The sequence below is a fragment of the Copadichromis virginalis genome, linkage group LG11 (assembly GCF_057382275.1).
Source record: "Copadichromis virginalis isolate Kocher_CV1m ecotype Utaka linkage group LG11, C_Virginalis_male_GT1.1, whole genome shotgun sequence".
NCBI classification, from domain to species: Eukaryota; Metazoa; Chordata; class Actinopteri; order Cichliformes; family Cichlidae; genus Copadichromis; species Copadichromis virginalis.
Window position 1 is genome coordinate 9,392,873 of NC_140628.1, and position 17,541 is coordinate 9,410,413.

General features: G+C 41.7%; 2 protein-coding genes across 3 annotated transcripts; both read right to left on the reverse strand.

Annotated features, from left to right (window-relative positions):
- Positions 1-432: 432 nt before the first annotated feature.
- Positions 433-7,714, reverse strand: LOC146698046 (uncharacterized). The gene is made up of 4 exons (XM_085472991.1): positions 7,355-7,714; positions 3,662-4,810; positions 1,878-1,943; positions 433-1,637 (listed from the first exon to the last, which is right to left on the reverse strand). Exons 1-3 carry the CDS (start codon positions 7,440-7,442, stop codon positions 1,882-1,884), a joined length of 1,299 nt encoding a protein of 432 aa, XP_085329117.1. The 5' UTR covers positions 7,443-7,714; the 3' UTR covers positions 433-1,637; positions 1,878-1,881.
- A 282-nt stretch (positions 7,715-7,996) lies between these two features.
- LOC146698047 (matrilin-2-like) lies at positions 7,997-17,467 on the reverse strand. Of its 2 annotated transcripts, XM_085472993.1 has the most exons (14): positions 17,267-17,467; positions 15,213-15,351; positions 14,546-15,118; positions 14,324-14,446; positions 13,790-13,912; positions 13,026-13,148; positions 12,262-12,384; positions 11,659-11,781; positions 11,127-11,249; positions 10,304-10,426; positions 9,802-10,212; positions 9,556-9,708; positions 9,057-9,149; positions 7,997-8,333 (listed from the first exon to the last, which is right to left on the reverse strand). In XM_085472993.1, the coding sequence occupies exons 1-14, from the start codon at positions 17,267-17,269 to the stop codon at positions 8,278-8,280; spliced, it is 2,289 nt and encodes a 762-aa protein (XP_085329119.1). In that variant the 5' UTR covers positions 17,270-17,467; the 3' UTR covers positions 7,997-8,277. The 2 variants fall into 2 exon arrangements, with proteins under 2 accessions (XP_085329119.1, XP_085329120.1); XM_085472994.1 differs by lacking the exons at positions 7,997-8,333; positions 9,057-9,149 and adding an exon at positions 9,156-9,253.
- Between the last annotated feature and the right edge of the window lie 74 nt (positions 17,468-17,541).

Sequence of the window (17,541 nt, forward strand, 5' to 3'; positions counted from 1 at the left end):
ACAGCAGTTCAAGTCTTCATGTGCATACTAAGTATTAAATATTCCAAAATAATCATTTTATTTTCAGAGAGACTTAGCTTCTCATTCTGGTACTCCGTGTTCACATGCTTCATTACATGCATGGTGCAGTGTGTCAGCAGGTGAGTCAAATATCGGTATGGGGGGGAAAGAAGAGCAGCGAGCAGCTCGTATGCAAAGCCTGAATTCATTTAAAGGATGTAGTCGGACCAGGGCGCCTTTTATCCCCAGCGCCACACTCTAATACAGCAACAGAGTATTGTGACTGTTCAGATGTCTTATGCTTGAGTGGTTTTAAGTACGTATGCTTCTCTAAACACACTACAGTATGCACTGAGGTCTTGGAGAGACTGTGGTCACCATATACTAAAAGCCAATATAATCTCCAGTCACAATTCAGTTACAGAGACAGAGTATTAGTGAGTAAAACTTTATTCTGTACACTAACAGGTTAGCAGAATCATAGACACGGTCAGAGAAAATGAATATATTACAGGGAGTGAGAAGTAAAATGAAAAAGATCAAAACAAAATTTGTTCCCAAAGCATCATCACATCTTATGAGGTTGCAGTAATTTTCTAATGCCCTTACACTTTTAAACTCAGCATGTAGAACTAATTAGTTACATATTCTGCCCACTAGGCAATGCAGTGTAATGCCCTCAATCTAAAACTGACAAGCGTATGACATCAGTGTTACCCCGAAGTTCCTTTTGTTGGAAGGTTCATTACTTTAAGAAAGAGAAGTTCACAAACACCCACCAGCTACGGAGCAACCACAGAAGGGTTTCACAGAACAGCAACATGGCCTCGTCTGTATCCTTAACCCGCCAACGACTGATTATAAAAGTATATATAAGTGCTAACCCTCTGCATACGTGATCTTTGCCCACTTTTCATTTAAGCAAATCAAAACACTTTAATGTGAACCAATTAAATGTTGAAATATTGAAACCATGTGTGCCGAGTTACTCAACACTTATTACTGTCATTCCTATTGAATAAATGAGCCCCTTTGGAAAGGCTGCAATTAATGTGCAAACAGTTAACAAAAATATATGGTTTAATGTCAGAATTATAAACTAGAAATTCAACCAATTACAAATCAGTTTAATACAGCCTAAGTACAGTGTACACCTAGCCAGTGTGTGTCATTCCAGGTTTGTATTCTTGTCAGTTTTGAGTTCTTTAAGTTTTTTTATTCACAGCTGTATTCCTCAGAAGCAGCTTCTTTAAATAACCGAGTATCCTTCCCTGTATTTCAGCACACTGCCATTCGAAACTCAAAAGAGTTGCTAGCAAGAGTTGACAGATTTTACAGAGGATTGCACCCTCTTGTCACAGGCCACATGTGTAGTACGTGGATCCAGAGACTTGATTTCCCATTAAAAAACACATACTCCTCCCGTTCCTCTCCTGAAAAGGTTTATATACAAATATGGGAAAGATTCTTAGGAAAGCTTTTAAGGCACAGTGAATATTAGGAAATGTGGTGTTTGGTGAGTGCTGATGAGACAAAACTGAAAATCAGTTGTTTTATTCTTCTGTTTACTTCATCTTGTCCTCCTTCCAGTAGGTTTACAGTGGTAGCTTTGGGCGTTTTGTTGCATTCTTTCCTCTCTAAAAGGAAAAGAAAAAAACATGTCAGCACTTCAGCATCTGACTCACACTTTCACTCTTCAAGTTTATCTTTGTAACTGAGTATAAACAGAATTCAACTTAATTCTGTTTTTTCTACCAAAATGCATCCAGTCCACCTGTAGGAGACTATTTTTTACAAGTATGCACTGACTGCAGAGAAAAGTCTAATCCTTCAGAGTTTGCACTGGATTATAGTTTGGTTTGTGGCTGTGCTCTTACCAACTCAGTCCTCCTTTTTGGCTTTCTCACCCTCTGTATCCTGAGACACCTCGCTTGCAGACTCCACTGCATATATATGTAGACACAAACATTAGCATGGCATTTTCATTAACTATGATAATGTCAAAACTGACTGGCTCTGAGGATTTATAACTGCCAAATTTATAACCAATACAAAACAGCATGAGTCCCTCTGAACTCGTTTACAAGTTACTACAATGTACACACACATTTGCTTCTATATCCTTGTGGAGGGTATTCAGTGAAATAATGCATACCTTAGTGTCTTACCCTAAAACTAATTCTTAACCATTAAATAAACAGCTTTTTTGTGCTTTTATTGTCCTTACAGCCCCTCTCATTCTTACATGTGCAGTTAGATTGAAGTCCCAACCAGGATATATAAACGTGAAACACAGAAACTAGTACATAGCCTCGAGCAAAAAATTCTCATAAAAATTATGCAGTACAGCACGTCTTCCATGCCAGAAGTCCATTCGTCTCATGCTGCGTGGAGGCTTGTTTCTATCCTGAAAGTACAACATGTTCTCTGAACATAAAGAGTCGGGTGAAGGTCAAAAAAGAGATCGTGTGTGCAAGGCCTTGCAAAGCACTGGTGACAACTGGAGGTGCACATTATGATTTAATATGCAAGGTTACCCAGTAAAGTGTAGAGAAAGTGTAGAGATGTAAAGGCTTACTTTCTGAAGTTTTAACTCAGTCACTGCACATTGTAATGAAATGTATAGGTATAAAATCCTGCTTGTTAGAGTGGAGCAAATCACCGTGCATTCAAAATCAAGTTGACTCAATTTTTCTTTCAAAATGAGCCCTTAAAATGATTTTTCTTCACAAATTTGCAGGATGAACTTCAGTGTGTTTTAATAGTCGTATAATTGAAAGCAGCAGGGCATGATCGGTCTGTAGACAGTGCATAACAGAGCACAATGAGTGAGAGTTGCCTGACTGGAGCTGTTGTGCAATAATTGACACTCTCAAGACGAGCCTTCATTTCTCTTTCTGAGTGTGTGTGCTTTCTGTTTCTCACACTGCACTATCTGTTCGGCCTCACAGCCCAACAATAGCCCGCTGATCCTGTCAGCTCCAAGCAGTCACATTAGTACACAGAGGAGTGTGTGGACGGTTGATTAGAATATGGAGAGTTTGGGGTTATTAACCACATGTGTGTTTAATTACCAGAAGTCTCTTGCTTTGGCCGAATGTGTTGCAACAAGATAGATCTGGTGTTTGACCACCTGACAGACCGTTAATTGTTTACTTGGATGCAAACATACTCTTGTCCATTTGTTACTCATTACCAGGTTTGTTTCTGCTCAGCTTTTTCATCCCCCTCTGAGCTTGTTCCTACATGCTCAGCATCTATCACATGTTTGCATAGAGTTCTGCAGCTATTTCAACCGGCAATAATGCTGCTGCGCCTGACCTCCACCCAAAAACTGTCTCCAACATCAGGATGATGGGTTGACGTGAAATTTAGCGTGACAGGTTAATCAGTGAAACAACTCTGTGTTTAGTCAAGTAAATAAATCAACAAGAAAACCTGTCATTATAAACTCCCTCAAGAGGCTCAGTGGCAGCTATCATCCTCTAAAACCCAGTTGTAATCCTTCAGCTCTTATTAGTTTTACTCTGCAGGGCATGTGGCCGTGGCAAATTGCAGAGTATGAACTGTGCCAAAACTGTGCCAAAAATCTGTTTTGACAAGTAAGAAAGAAAAGGTAAGTAAGAAAAGGTAATCTGGAGCCATTAATGGTCCATACCACCTGGTGAATCTTCAGGAGCTGGATCGGTAGATGGGGCTGGTGCTGAAGGTGCTTCAGTTTCTGTAGGGGTGGGCTCAACCACAGGAGCCTCCACTGCTGCTACACTGTCTGCAGTGGACTCTTGGGTGACACAGGCTGGTGGAGCTTCTGAGGTTACCCCAGAAGGGGTTTCTGAAGCAGCTGGAGCAGGAGCTGGAACCTCTGCATTCTGGACCGGCTCAGTAGCAGCAGGTTCAACTCCTAAAGCTGGAGCAGGGGCATCCTCTGCGGTGCCGGGTGCCTCTGCTGGAGCAGGAGCTGGAGTAGGTTCTGTCGGCTCCTCGGCAGCAGGCTGTGGCTCAGCTTTGGTCTCATCTCTGACAGAAGGTAACGCTGGCATCTCTGGGATAGTTGCAGCAGCAATCTCTGTGTCTATTACCGGCTCTGCAGCTTCAATAGGCACCGAGGGTTCAGCAGGTGGTGCAGCTTCAGTTGGTTCTGAAATTTCAGCTGGTGCTGAAGACTCAGCTGGTGTTTTTGTTAAAGCTTCGCTTGGTGCAGGTAAAGCAGCCTCTGGTTCAGAATTGTCTGCTGAGGCCTGCACAGGTGCAGCCACTTCAGCAGGCGCCCCCACAGCCTCGGCTGAAGCCTCTTCTGTAATAACTGGGTTCACAGTTGGCTCAGATATAACCGGTTCAGCGACAGGCACTGCAACCACCTCCTCAGTGATGGCAGAGGCCTCTGCCTGCACCGCTTCAGCTGATGATTCAACAGCAGGGGCCTCTTTTGCAGTCTCAACAGGAGCTTCAACCTCAGGAGGGGCTTCTGCCTCTACAGTTTCTACAGGAGCAGCTTCTTCAGCCAGGGGTAGTGCCTCAACAATTGCTATAGCAGCCTCAGGCTCAGCAGGAGCAGGAGCAGAAGCAGGAGCAGAAGCAGCAGCCTCTGGCGCTGTCTCTTCAGTAGCAGTAGGTTCTTCCTTTACCTCAGAAGCAGCTAGAAGGTCCTCCCCAGAGCCAAGGTCCTCTTGGGCCTCCAGGGCCACTAACACAGCCTCAGCTTCATCATCAGCACCCCTCTGAAGATCATCGGGTAACGCAGTCTGCACAGGAAGCTGCATCTGGTCCTCGATGGTTTGAGGATCTTCTGCAATGATGCCGTTTTTGACTGCTGTCAATGCAGAGATGACAAATGAAGAACTCAGTTAAGACTTATGACTGACACAAGTTCAGCATTGATCAGCAGGCTCAGCTAATGATTATCATGTTAGTGTGTAACACTGAATTCATGACAATACTGAATAACAAAAGAAGGACTGTAGAAGGTTCTTCAGGTAGTTACATGTTTAATGTTTCTTTCCCAGTTGTTTTAGTCCCACACAAAAAATGTTTTGTAAATGTATTGCATCTATATGTGGACCACTAAAACTGTAAAAAACCCTAAACCTATCAATAGAGCAAAACTTTTAAATCAAGTTAACATGAAACGCAGGGGAAAGGAAATTAGCAATAAGGGGCACACAGAATGCGTGCTGAGGAAAACTTCCTTTCATTTCCGTAGTTGAGAGCTCGTGTTTGTCTAGAGCCCTGAGGACACGCACTCTCAGAGGAAGAACAATACACGCGATGATGATTTGCTGAATTTAAAGAGATGTCTCTACCTTTAGTCTCCCTCCCCAGTCTCTGCTCTTCCACACACTTTGGGTGTGAACAGGCTGCAGTATGCAACAATAGTGGGCTTGAATACTTGGACTCAAATATCAGAAATGTCAATGCACATCTCAGTTACGGGACTCGCAGAAGCTTAACAGCTTTTGCCCTGTCTTATTTCACAGCTAAAACACCAAAAGGATATTGTTCACAAGCAGAAGGGTTCAGTTAGCTGAATGGGTGGATAGTTTGGAAGCTGCAGCTTCCTGATTTTATTTGTCTGTCAGAAGCACAAAAAGGGCTGAGAGTGATGGGTGGAAGGGAATGTGACGGCCTGGCAACTTGAATGAAAATGAGCCAGTGGAAGAACACGCAATGCATAGAGGTGTTTATGTGAGCTCAGTGTTGTTATTAACATGGTGACTGAGGGAATAGTGTAAAACTGCATAAGAGTGAAGGTGTTTTCAGATATTTTTATCGGTTTTCCACCAGGTCCTACTGTTTAATCAATGGCACCCACTATCAACAGAGACTAGAAAGCTGTTGTCCGGACAATAACCGAGAACTTGTGTTAAAAAATATGCGAATGTGTGTGTTTGGGTTGAGACAGACACAGCCACTCCAGGCATGGATGACTTGTGTGTCAACATGATTTCACAGCCAAAGATGACAGAGATCCCAGTCAAAACAGTGCCATTAGAGGGAGGAGGGGGGCACACAGACCAGGGGCCCAGACTGGGGATGGGACCATTGGTGGCTTGGATGGTACACAGCTGGTTTGTCAGACAGACCGTATACTGTACGATTTAAAACCTCCACCCATTCAGACACATTTAGAAAAAGCCCGCCCAGGCAAGGAGCACAATAACTGGTTTTCTTGCCGGAATGATGTAAAAGCCTGGAAAAGAGACCCATGCTTTTCCAGGTGACTCAAGCTGGTTGGCAGGAGAGACAATACTGTGACACAAGAGCAGTGCAGTGGCACTGGGGAAATGGAACACCTCACAAAAAGAAACTGTGGCGGGCAGGAATATGTTTAGAACATTTCAGGTTACTTCCTCAAAAGCGAGATTACATCTTTCGACTGCTGTCACACTCTCTAACAAGGCCTGCGTGTGTCCTGCTGCGTGTGTGTATGTGGGGAATGTCAGTGATAACATGCCGTACATGCAGCTGTGCTGGCATGGCCAAGACATGTGTCACAAAGTTGTACGGAGCCGTGAATGAACAATCATGGGCTGTGGCAGGCCATTTGATGGGTTTCTGCACAGGCTTGAATACGGAGCACATATACTGTATGCAAAACCTGTCAAACCAAGGCAATTACACAGAGAGCAGGACTGCATGTTTTGGATGCAAAACTTTTTAAGAGCTCTGCTGTGCAGAATATCAGAACATCAGTGTCCAGGCTTGTAAAAGAGCAACTTTCAGACACTCCTTAATTATAACTGAAGTGTTGCATGTTTTGATAAAGGAAATTTTTAAACATCAAGCAATCATATCTGTTTGATTTTATTTCTTTAAACTACTGTTTGAAATATCAGTTAAAGATCCCATTACAGTACAAAACTGTCTGGATTTGCCTCAGGCTGCAAATAGGCCTCTAAACACTCCCAGCTGGCTTTCACACAGCGATATGCTTTAAGAGCTGCACTCAACCCCCGATGGGTTCAAGCAAATCTAAACGCTGAATTATCTTTAGGGAACGCTTTTTGAGGATTTCTCAAAATTTCTCAGGTCACATTTCAACAATAAAACATAGTGATGTTCACAGTTTTGTCCTGATACATTCAACCATCATTCTGATGAGTTAAAAATGATTCAATGAAAAAAGAAATAATAACAACCACTTATGGGTTTGATAAAGTGGATAAGCGTGAATGTTTCTTCCGTGAGGTACTAAAGTATGCTGCCTAGCAGAGTATAAGTGAGAAAGCACAACATGTACTAGAGCAACCAGCAGCAGCACCCCTGAGCAAGACCTGACTGAGTAAAGTAACAGAGCCTTGGAGCAACCACTGTATACATTTTATGAAATGCATACATACTCATGATCACTACTTACCCACTGTGTCTCCATTGCTCTCCTCAGGCTTTGTGCCTGGTCTTTTTTCTTGATCAACGGTCTGTGCACTGGATGAGGAGCACCCCATGTTTGGGGGGAAAAATGGGTTGAGATGAATCAAAAACTTGGAATAGGAGCAAGCAAACACGAGTCTCAGCGCTTTCTGTTTTCAGAGACTGTTTGGCAGTGAAAACGTGGAACGCTGAACTCTCTCCAGTTCCTAAGAGTAACTGAGCACCATTATATCCCCTTGTCTGTCTGTGTGTTCATGCATGGCCTGCTGCCCTCTTGCCCCAGACAACGATGTGTTATGACCATGCAGCTCGGCAATGCAGGCAGTACTGCTAAATGCTCCCTGACTGCCTCCTGCTCACAGTCACACTATTCATACAGGAGGAGGAGGCAACATGTGCATGAAATGTGTGTGCGTGTGTCCTCCCCTCTATAGGAGTGCCCCCTCTCGATGAGATCCACCACCTTGTGGTCATGTTTATAATAGCAAATTCTTAATAAGTAGATATTTTTTTAGTTTTATTGTTGTAATATTTTTCGTCAGCAAAACCAGCAAAAGTTTAAAAATGCTGAATGAATCCATTGCTTGCTTTTTTACTTTTAGTCAAAAGTTTAAGTGCCGTAGATGACTGCTTAGAATCGTTTATGGTGAAAATATCATTTTTAAAAAGCCAAAATTATGAAGTGTAAAATGTTTATTTGTCAGTCTTCTGTACAAAGAGTTAATTATGCGATATTCCATTACATAACATTAACAATACTTCAGAAGGAATACACTGTAGTTTTAGAAGAGCTTATAAATATCTTCAGTAAGAAGAGCTGCATTTGCATATGTTCCATCATAGCGTGTTGAGCAGGATTAAAGGGATCCTGGAGATGCCGCAGAGTAGAGACTGATGAGTCTCGACCTTTCATTTATGCACAAGTTGATTCTCAAGAGTCTCCAGCCTCTTTGACATGGCTGCAAGTAGGCATGTTAAGGAGTTACTTATACCTCTCTGGCCAGTGAAGTTTTAGACCTGTTACTGGGAAATGATTGGATTTCCTGATGTAGTGTAAGTAAAATGCATTTGCCACCCTTAAAGCTGTTTATACTGTCATGTCATCAGTGTGATTGAGGTAACTGAGAAATCAGCTGACAGATCTGGTATTTATCAGCCTCTGCCTGCTCCTAATCAAAGTTTTAAAACCTTCTATGAAGCAACAATTATGCTGATTACCTGCAACAATAAATTTAGTCTTTTGATCACAAGTTATATATGTATATAAATTTGATCTATGCAGACTTTTCCCAAAAGGCTTTCCCTCTACCAGCTGCCGTAAGATGAAAGGAGGGCTACACCCTGAAAATGTTGTCAGCCTATTAGAGAGCTCCCAAGTTTAATATGAGTAACCAGGGTCCCTTTAAAAATGTGTCATAATTGAAATTTTTGACGCATAATGAGAGTTTTCTGAGATCACAGGACAAAAGAGACATCGTGGGATTAACCAGCGTCTGATCCCCACTTAACCTACATTTTAAAACTTGTCCTTAAGCGAAAGTGAGCGTCAATGGAATAATCCAATTTAGCTGCAAACTGTGTTCAAGGTTTTAAAAAAACACATAACAAAACACATGAATGACACATGAAATAGTTTGTCAGTGGCAATCCTGAGCATTGGTATCTGTGCAGTGAGCACAAAAGGATATTATTCTGAACCAGGCTCTTCAGCTTCTCTGTGACTTGGTTTTGAAACATTATCATGTTTTCACACTGGCACATGTTTTCATCAGATGGTTTATCTGCAGAAGAAAAGTTGATAGGTTGTGAAAGACTTTCGGTCCCTGGATTCTTTTTCTTATCTCGTCCTTTCTCCCCTAATCCTTTTCTGCTTTCTTGTCTCTGCCTGTGGAGAATGTGAGGGACATGCAGGAAGGACATATGACTGCAGAGCATAAAAGACTGATGAGTTACTTGATATAATACAGTAGACGGTATTGCACAGAGTGGCTGCTCTGCTCACAGGTTACCATGGCAGCAGCAGATAGGTGGCAGTAACGCTACATTTTTTCACCAATCTGCCCTTATTATAGCTCCACTTTACCTGAATAGCCTCAAACATAGCATTAGTTTCATCTATTAAGAAAGATCACACATATTTTTGAGACCCTTGCAGGGATTCCTGTACTTCTGCCTTGTGTGGAGTACCTGCACATATCCTGGACTTGAGTTTCTTTGTAATTTCTGCCATTTTTTCAAAATCCTCAGCGTAATACAAGTGCTTCTCATCTGGCTCCGACGCAATTTCTCTCAGCTCCTGTTCGATGGCTTTGCCAACTCCCAAAGCGTATATCGTGATCCCTGAAAAGTATCAGAAAGCATCATAACAACATGAAACTTGTATTAGGAAGAAGATACTCTGAGGTTGTCGTACATCGGGATGACTAGAAATACCGGAATTCTTTGCTTTAGTGGCCCATTCAGAAACATCATCTTGTGATCGTCCATCAGTGAACACGATGCTGACACGGGGAATGTTGAACCTGCCGCCTTCTTTGGTTGAAAAACTAGACTCAAACATGTGGCGCAGGGCTGAGCCAGTCATGGAGCCCCTTCCCATGTATTGCATCCTGTTCACGGCACTCTTGATGTGTTGTGCTGTGGAGTACTGGCCCAAGGTGAACTCTGTGCGTACCTTTGTGGAGTACTGAAGAAGACCCACATGAGTGCCCATCTTAGAAATGTCCAGCGAGTCCACAATGCTGTTTACAAACTGCTTGACCAACTCAAAGTTGTTGGGGCCCAGACTCTTGGAGCCATCGATCACAAACACAAGATCCATGACTCCCTCGCTGCACTCGGGTTCTGCCGGAAAAAGAAGGATATTTAAAATATATACCTTTATTTATTTCACATTTTATTCTCAAGAAAACAGTCCATATGAGAGTAATCCTACTTTTGCAGCTCTTCCCATCCTCAGCCAGCATGAATCCTTCAAAACATCTACAGATGTAGGAATCATTGGTGCTGACACACTGATGCTCACAGCCATGGTGCACTGTCTGACACAGATCCAGACCTTTCAGTTTAATTACACAGAATCAAAGATTACCATGATGTTGCTATAGCAATAGTAGTGTAAGTGTATGGCAGAATTAGCATTTATATGATATATTGTGAGGCTACAAATACAATAAATGGTCTAATAACTCTCTGACATTATGAATGCTGTGTGGTGGTAAACAGAATATCCCTTAATCCAGGGGAGGGAAAAGATATATCTTTTGGTGAGCCATGGATTAGCACTGACCTCATAACTGGGTTCAAAAACACATTCAAAGTTATGCAACACATAAATACCCAAATAGGGGACATAAACAATCATAGAAACATTTGAAAACATGCAGATGAAAAACGTCACACTCTGAATTTGGTTTATTTTTGTCTCGTGTTGTGCAGAGTGTTATAGTTCTGCAGATGAGATGCCTCTAGAGAAAACTAGTAAAAGCAGAGAAAAATAATAATAAGACTCAGTGCAACACAGCTTACTGAAAAGATTCAAACGTAGTTCTATGCTTAACCCACCGAATGCCTGCATTTCAACATCTATCATGTATGTGATGTTCACTTAACACTTACCCCCAACAATGATTCCGAAGTATTTCGGCGATCAGTGTTTTCACATTACAGTTGTGATTCATGGGTCACTAGAAAGTGTTAAACAATTCTCTGGTGGAGAAACTGTTATTATTTATGACACCGAATGAGCTCAAACTCACTCTGACATGTTTTCCCATCAGGTCTGAGTGTGTAGCCTTTCCTGCATTTGCACACACAGCTGTCTTCAGTGCTCATGAACTCCTGCTCACATCCGTGGGTGCCATCGGCGCAGTGATCGATCTCTGCAGGAGAGCAGTGCTTCCATTATTGCCAAGTTCTTTTAATCAAATTCAGATAAAGCTGAATTCAAGACTCAGTTCAATGCAGTGAATCTATAAATCTGTAATTAATCTCTTGCTGTACTCTTACTATAAGTGATGAACGGTGGAGGATAAATGTGTTGCATCATCATGACTACAGCCTCTACTGTTATCAGAATGTGAAAGAAGTTTATTCAAGAGTGGGTAACCCTAATTATTACATTGCTTATTGTGCTTTAACAACATTTTTACAGAGGCATGTGGATGTCAGTTTGCAGCATAACACATGATATAAATCATTCAAGTGTTGCCTCACATTACAGGTATAAGCAAAAGTGTTTTTGTGACAAACCACAGCAATGACGCGGAAACACAGTTTAGCTGCACTTACTTTTGCAGGTTTTCCCATCAGGTTCGAGTGTGTAGCCTTTCCTGCATTTGCACACACAGCTGTCTTCTGTGCTCATAAACTCCTGCTCACATCCGTGGGCGACATCAGCGCAGTGATCGATCTCTGTTAGGAATCGTTTTGACGGATCACAGAGACAAAGGAGAAATTAGGTAACAAGCAAAAACAGAAGGTTTTAACTAAGTGTTGAATTTTTACATGAAAAATTGTGGATCAAACTGGTTAAACTGGTTTCTATTATTTGAAAAATACGCAGAACATTTACATCTTGCAGTTTTTATGTTTGTTTTATTTTATTTTATTAGTGAACACAGAAACAGAGGTAAGTTCACATAACTGAATAATCCTCCCAGACATCAATGTGACACATTTCTATATCAGCCAGTCGAATTCCTTCCATATGCTGAAACATGGTTAGAATTATATGAGACAATAGATGCAAATGTACACATCATTAGACAAGCTATGAATCAATACTTGGGTGTTTTTATGCTCTATACGTATGAAGAATATGTGGAATAACTTTAAAAAAAAATATGGATAAAAACAGCACCAATAACATGGAAACAGCTCATTTAAAATTACTTTTGCAGGTTTTCCCATCAGGTCTGAGTGTGTAGCCTTTCCTGCATTTGCACACACAGCTGTCTTCTGTACTCATAAACTCCTGCTCACATCCGTGGGCTCCATCAGCGCAGTGATCGATCTCTAGAGGAAGTCATTTTATCAGTACAAAAAGACAGGTAGTGATTACATTTACTAACTTGCAAATTTTGCATTAAATTGTAAAAATTGTTTCCGTTTTCGAAAAATACTGAGCACATAAGAGCCTGCTATAAAGAAAGAGCTCTTCAGGCTTTCCTGTATATTCTTTTATTTCTCAGCTCTGAACAAACAGAAGCAATCCAAAGACCCAAAAAGCTAGATAATCATCCTAGACCTCATGTGACACTTTTACATCTCAGAATCATCCACCAATGTGTCAATTTCTGTACACTCAAAGTTGGCTGGAATGGTATCAGACAGTTGTTGTAGATGTACAAAGCTTTACATGCGTTGTGCAATGTAAAACAGGCGGCTTTCTATGCTCTCTATATGAAGAAAATGTGGGGCTTTTTTTTTTTAGTTAAATATGAAAAAGCACTAAATTTACTTTGGCACGTTTTCCCATCAGGTCTGAGTGTGTAGCTTGTGATCGCAGTGATCGATTTCTGCAAGGACGCATTGGGTGAAATTTATGTCGTGGTTGCTGTAGCAGCACCGTTTGAATGTTTCATAAGATGCTGTATATTTGCTGTGTTTTCACTTTATTTTGCCGCATTATGAATGATAAAAAAAAAAGTACTTACTGCTGCAGGTCTTGCCATCGAGATTGAGGACGTAGCCCCTTTTACATGTGCAGATGTAGGACTCTGGAACGGTGACACAGTTGTGCTCACAGCCATGATTTCCCAGGTCACAGTGGTCTATTCCTGGAGAGGATGAATCTCTTATTAGATATTCCACTTTTTCACTGGTTATTTTGTTGTTGTTTTTTATGACAAGACTTTTCAGATTAATAAAAACATGCCCAATACAGAAGAATAAGACTGCTAAATCTAATTATTTCGTTTAAAAAAAAAAAAATCCACTCTAAAGGTGCAGAGTGTGAACCCACTGTGATGATTGAACTCATTCTTGTTTGGATTGGGATATACTATGACACTCCAGATACACCTCTACATTTCAGCAGCTGCACTGCACTGATGATTGCAAAAGCACACTTCCTTCAGGAAATCTCCCCCACTTTGCTTTTTGTTAACATCCACCGAAGGAGCAAAGGGAAAATTTTCCATCAGTGGGTTAACAGACATCACTGGTAGGAAAAAAACTTCTCACGGTGACTGTGCCTTTGGGCAGTGTTGGCTTCATGACGCTGAGTTCCTTTATCCAAGACCAGATAAATTATTGTACTTTATTCCTACTTGCTATATATGATGATTTAAAGCCAACACTTTACTCCACAAACACAACATTGTGGCAGGAAGCAAGTTGTGTTTCCATTATGACTCTAACAATAAGTCATGAAATTTGAATAAAACAGTTTCTTATGAGTAAAAAAATGTAATATTACTGTTGCACGTCTTCAGGTCTATGGTGAGTTGATATCCTGGACGGCACAGACACTCATAACCACGAGGCAGGTTTGCACAGATGTGTTCACAGCCGTGATCCACCACAGCACACGTGTCCTCAGCTGCAACAGTGTGGAGAACAATCACCTACAGTTCAGTGTGCAGAAGGAAACCTGCAGTAACCAGTCAGTCAGGGACAGCAGAAACTAAATATAAGCCAACGAGTGAGAGTTTTTAAACTGACACTCCCATTTTACTTTGCTTTGATCTGAGTGAAACTCATGAGTCACAAGTTGTGTCAGTCTGGTGTAAAAAGGCAACATGAGGGTTTCAGTGATTGTTTTTGCAGCCAAACCGTGAGAGTAAACCAAAAATGAAAATAAGGTGGCCAGATGGGCAAAATCTGTTATGCAAAAGGTCACGTGATCCATTTTTGGTCCTTAAGCCATCAGACCATCATCAGGTCCTTTGTACAAGTTTTGGGCAGCGTTAAAAGATTGTAGCTATGTAAATAACAGAAGGGAGGGGGTTACCTGTGCACGTCTTGCCATCAGGGTTTAGGATGTATCCTTCCCTGCACTTGCACCTGTATGAGGCAGGGCTACTCACACAGATATGCTGACACTGATGGTCCACCACCTCACACATGTCTGAACCTAATACACGCAAAAACATTCACAAACACTCAAGCATGATTAGACACATATGCATTTTAGAAATAAAGAGAGACATTTAAAATAGACGGGATTATTCACCTCCACACAGTTTGGACTGGAACACAGAGATCAGGGTTTCTATCTGGCTAAAGTTGGCCACCAGATGCACATGCTCCGAGTGCGGCTCACTCCCTATGGCCCTCAGTGTGTTCATATCCACCCTGCCTACTCCAATAGCAAAAATCTGGATGCCAGCCTGTCTTGCCTGAGCTGCAATCTCCTCTACTGTGTCCTGAGGTCTTCCATCAGTCACAATCATAGCAATTCGTGGGATGTGTAGGTTCATTGGTCGGGCTCCATGTTCCTCGGTGAAGGCTGTCTCCATGGTGTACTGGATGGCCAGACCCGTCATGGTCCCTGTGGCGAGGTGCTCCATATTCCTCACTGCCTGCTCTACCTCGCTCTTGGTGGTGTAGGTGCTGAGGGAGAACTCAGGCTGGACCACGCTACCATACTGCAGCAGACCGACCCGTGTTGCATTATGGCCAATCTTGAGGAACTGAAGCAGGTTGATGATGAAGGTCTTCACTTTCTCATAGTCATTGGGACGGATGCTTCTGGAGCTGTCAATCACAAAGATGAAATCCAGCGGGATGGCTTTACATGGATTCTCTAAAATCAAAGACAATGAGGAAGTTTGGGATGAGTTTGGGATGAAATGGCAAAACTGATACAGAAATGCTGTGGTAACCGACTAATCACCTACCAACTGCTTTGATTGGGAAAGTTGTGTTGCTTCTTGCTGTGATGGGTCTGGGGCGGCGTCTGTACGTCTGCGCTGCGTTACAGCACAACAGGCAGAAAAGGCCAAGAGCCAGACACCTCATTGTGATGAAAGACGACAACTGCAGCAGAGTGACGTAAGCACAAAAACAAGAGCTGATCCAGAAGAAACACTTCCACAGTGCAAGTAGGGTACAAACCTGATCACCAGGGAGCAAAGATGGAGAAGAGAGAGAGAGAAGCTGCCAAATAGAGGAACCTACTATTTATTTTATATATGTTTGTCTACATGTAGAAACATGGCAAGAAATCTGCATTATAAATGGACTGGTTCTTATAAAGTGCTTTTCTACTCTACTCGAGCACTTAAAGCACTTTATATTACACACGTCATCCACGCATACATTCATACAAGCACTTTTTCTGTGTCTAAGTCCTCTCTATCTGACATTCTCATTAACACTGAATGAGATGCAGGGATCCATATCTTTCCCGAGGATACTTTGGCATGCAGTCTGGGGCAGCAGGGATCAAACCACCAACCTTCCAGTTAGTAGATGACTCGCTCTGCCACCTGAGCTACAGCCACAGCGTTGTGTTATAATAAACACAAAATCTGACACATGACTCGCACACATGACGGTTGGTTGTGATTAGGTGAAGCACCTAGTATCTGGGAATGATTTGTACTGGGACCAGCTGCACACGAAAGGTGAGGCTGATTGCAACTGATACATTGCACGTTGAGTAATTTCAGTTTAATGCAGTTTAAATCAAATAAGTTTTGGCATAAACTTACGATATGGCAGAATGAAAATGTACTTGTTACATTTTGTGACATTTGCAATACATTTGTGGAAAGAGTGTCAACAAGAGAATAAAAAACAATTCCACCAATATTCTGTATAGTGTTTTGCACTTTATATTCTTCATATGCTTGTTATCTAATTTCCTTGAAATATGGAGATTGTTCTCAGATATTCAGCACTTTAAAATAGCATCATCTGTTCTATAAACTCTGTTTAAAGACGTGGGCTGTACAGTACACCAGTGTTGTGCTTCCTAAAGCATTCAAAGAAAGTCAGTGAGCTTCTGTGAATGAGAATGCTTTGCTGCATAGGAGGTTTACAGTGATTTAAGAGAGGCTGAAAAACACCAGACTGCTTCCCTATCCCCTCCCCAAGAGACCCACTTGTTACCCGTCATATTCAGACTCCAGCCTTTACTACTGTCTTAGAAATATCTGTGATCAGTGCAGAAATTACAAATATATTCAAATTTGAAAAAGGAGAAAAGAACAATACAGGAACAATCTTACGTGAAGGCAACATAAAACTTTTGTTTTGGATTCCCAAATGAGAACTTCAGCAGCTTCCGTGTGTTCAGTTAATAAAAAATCAACACTTCTACACAGAGCCAGGTTTATATGGTTGACCTGAGACCTGCAGAGGTCACACATGCAAACCCTCATGGAACACTTGCCCTCTGAACTCACATGTGTTTTACGTCTCTCTGCCGCCACCCTGATAGTGTTTTCATCTTCAGATGGCAATCCCAGCAGCAAAGGTAAAATCTTGTTATGTGCTGTAGAATTTCATGACACTCCACAGCGTCCTAAAATGTTTTTTTTAACTGGCATTTCCTCTAAACACATGAATCAAAGAAATGAAGAAAGTTTAGTAATTACAGCATTTTGGTTATTCCACAAAAGAGCAGCTCCTTTCATATTTCCCCCCGTGAGTGGAAGCCAAAGTTGTGTGTTTACTATGAAGCACAAAAACATCATGTACTGAACAGCATTTATGACACTGTGTCTGTTTTGCACATCCAAGTTCTCTGATGAGTTTTCATGATGCAGGTGAAAGGAGCACAGGATGTGTCCTAACGCAGATAAGAAGTCAACACCACACAGGTGACTGGTGGTGATTACTCTTTCTACCCTGCTATTAAAACGCTAAAGAAAAAGGATCGGTTCTTTTAGAAAAGGGAAAACCCACAGTATAGCATTTTCAAGATAACAATTTGAAATCTACTCACCATTATATAAAAAATTATTTTGGAATTTTTAATTCAGCGAATTAAAATTTCTGAAAATCCAAAAACTGAGCCAACAGTTGAGCTCCAGCAGGAAAAGTCTGTCAATGCCTTAGCTCCGCGTTGCAAATGTACATATATCCCAGTCCTGTCTCTATCTCTGGAGGCTATTGCATTGCCTAGTCCCTTACTCCATCCACTATTTCTCTGTATACTCCCACTCTGACTCTGACTTTGGAGACGCCTCTTGTTCTGATCAGTCTGCTGGTAAAACAATA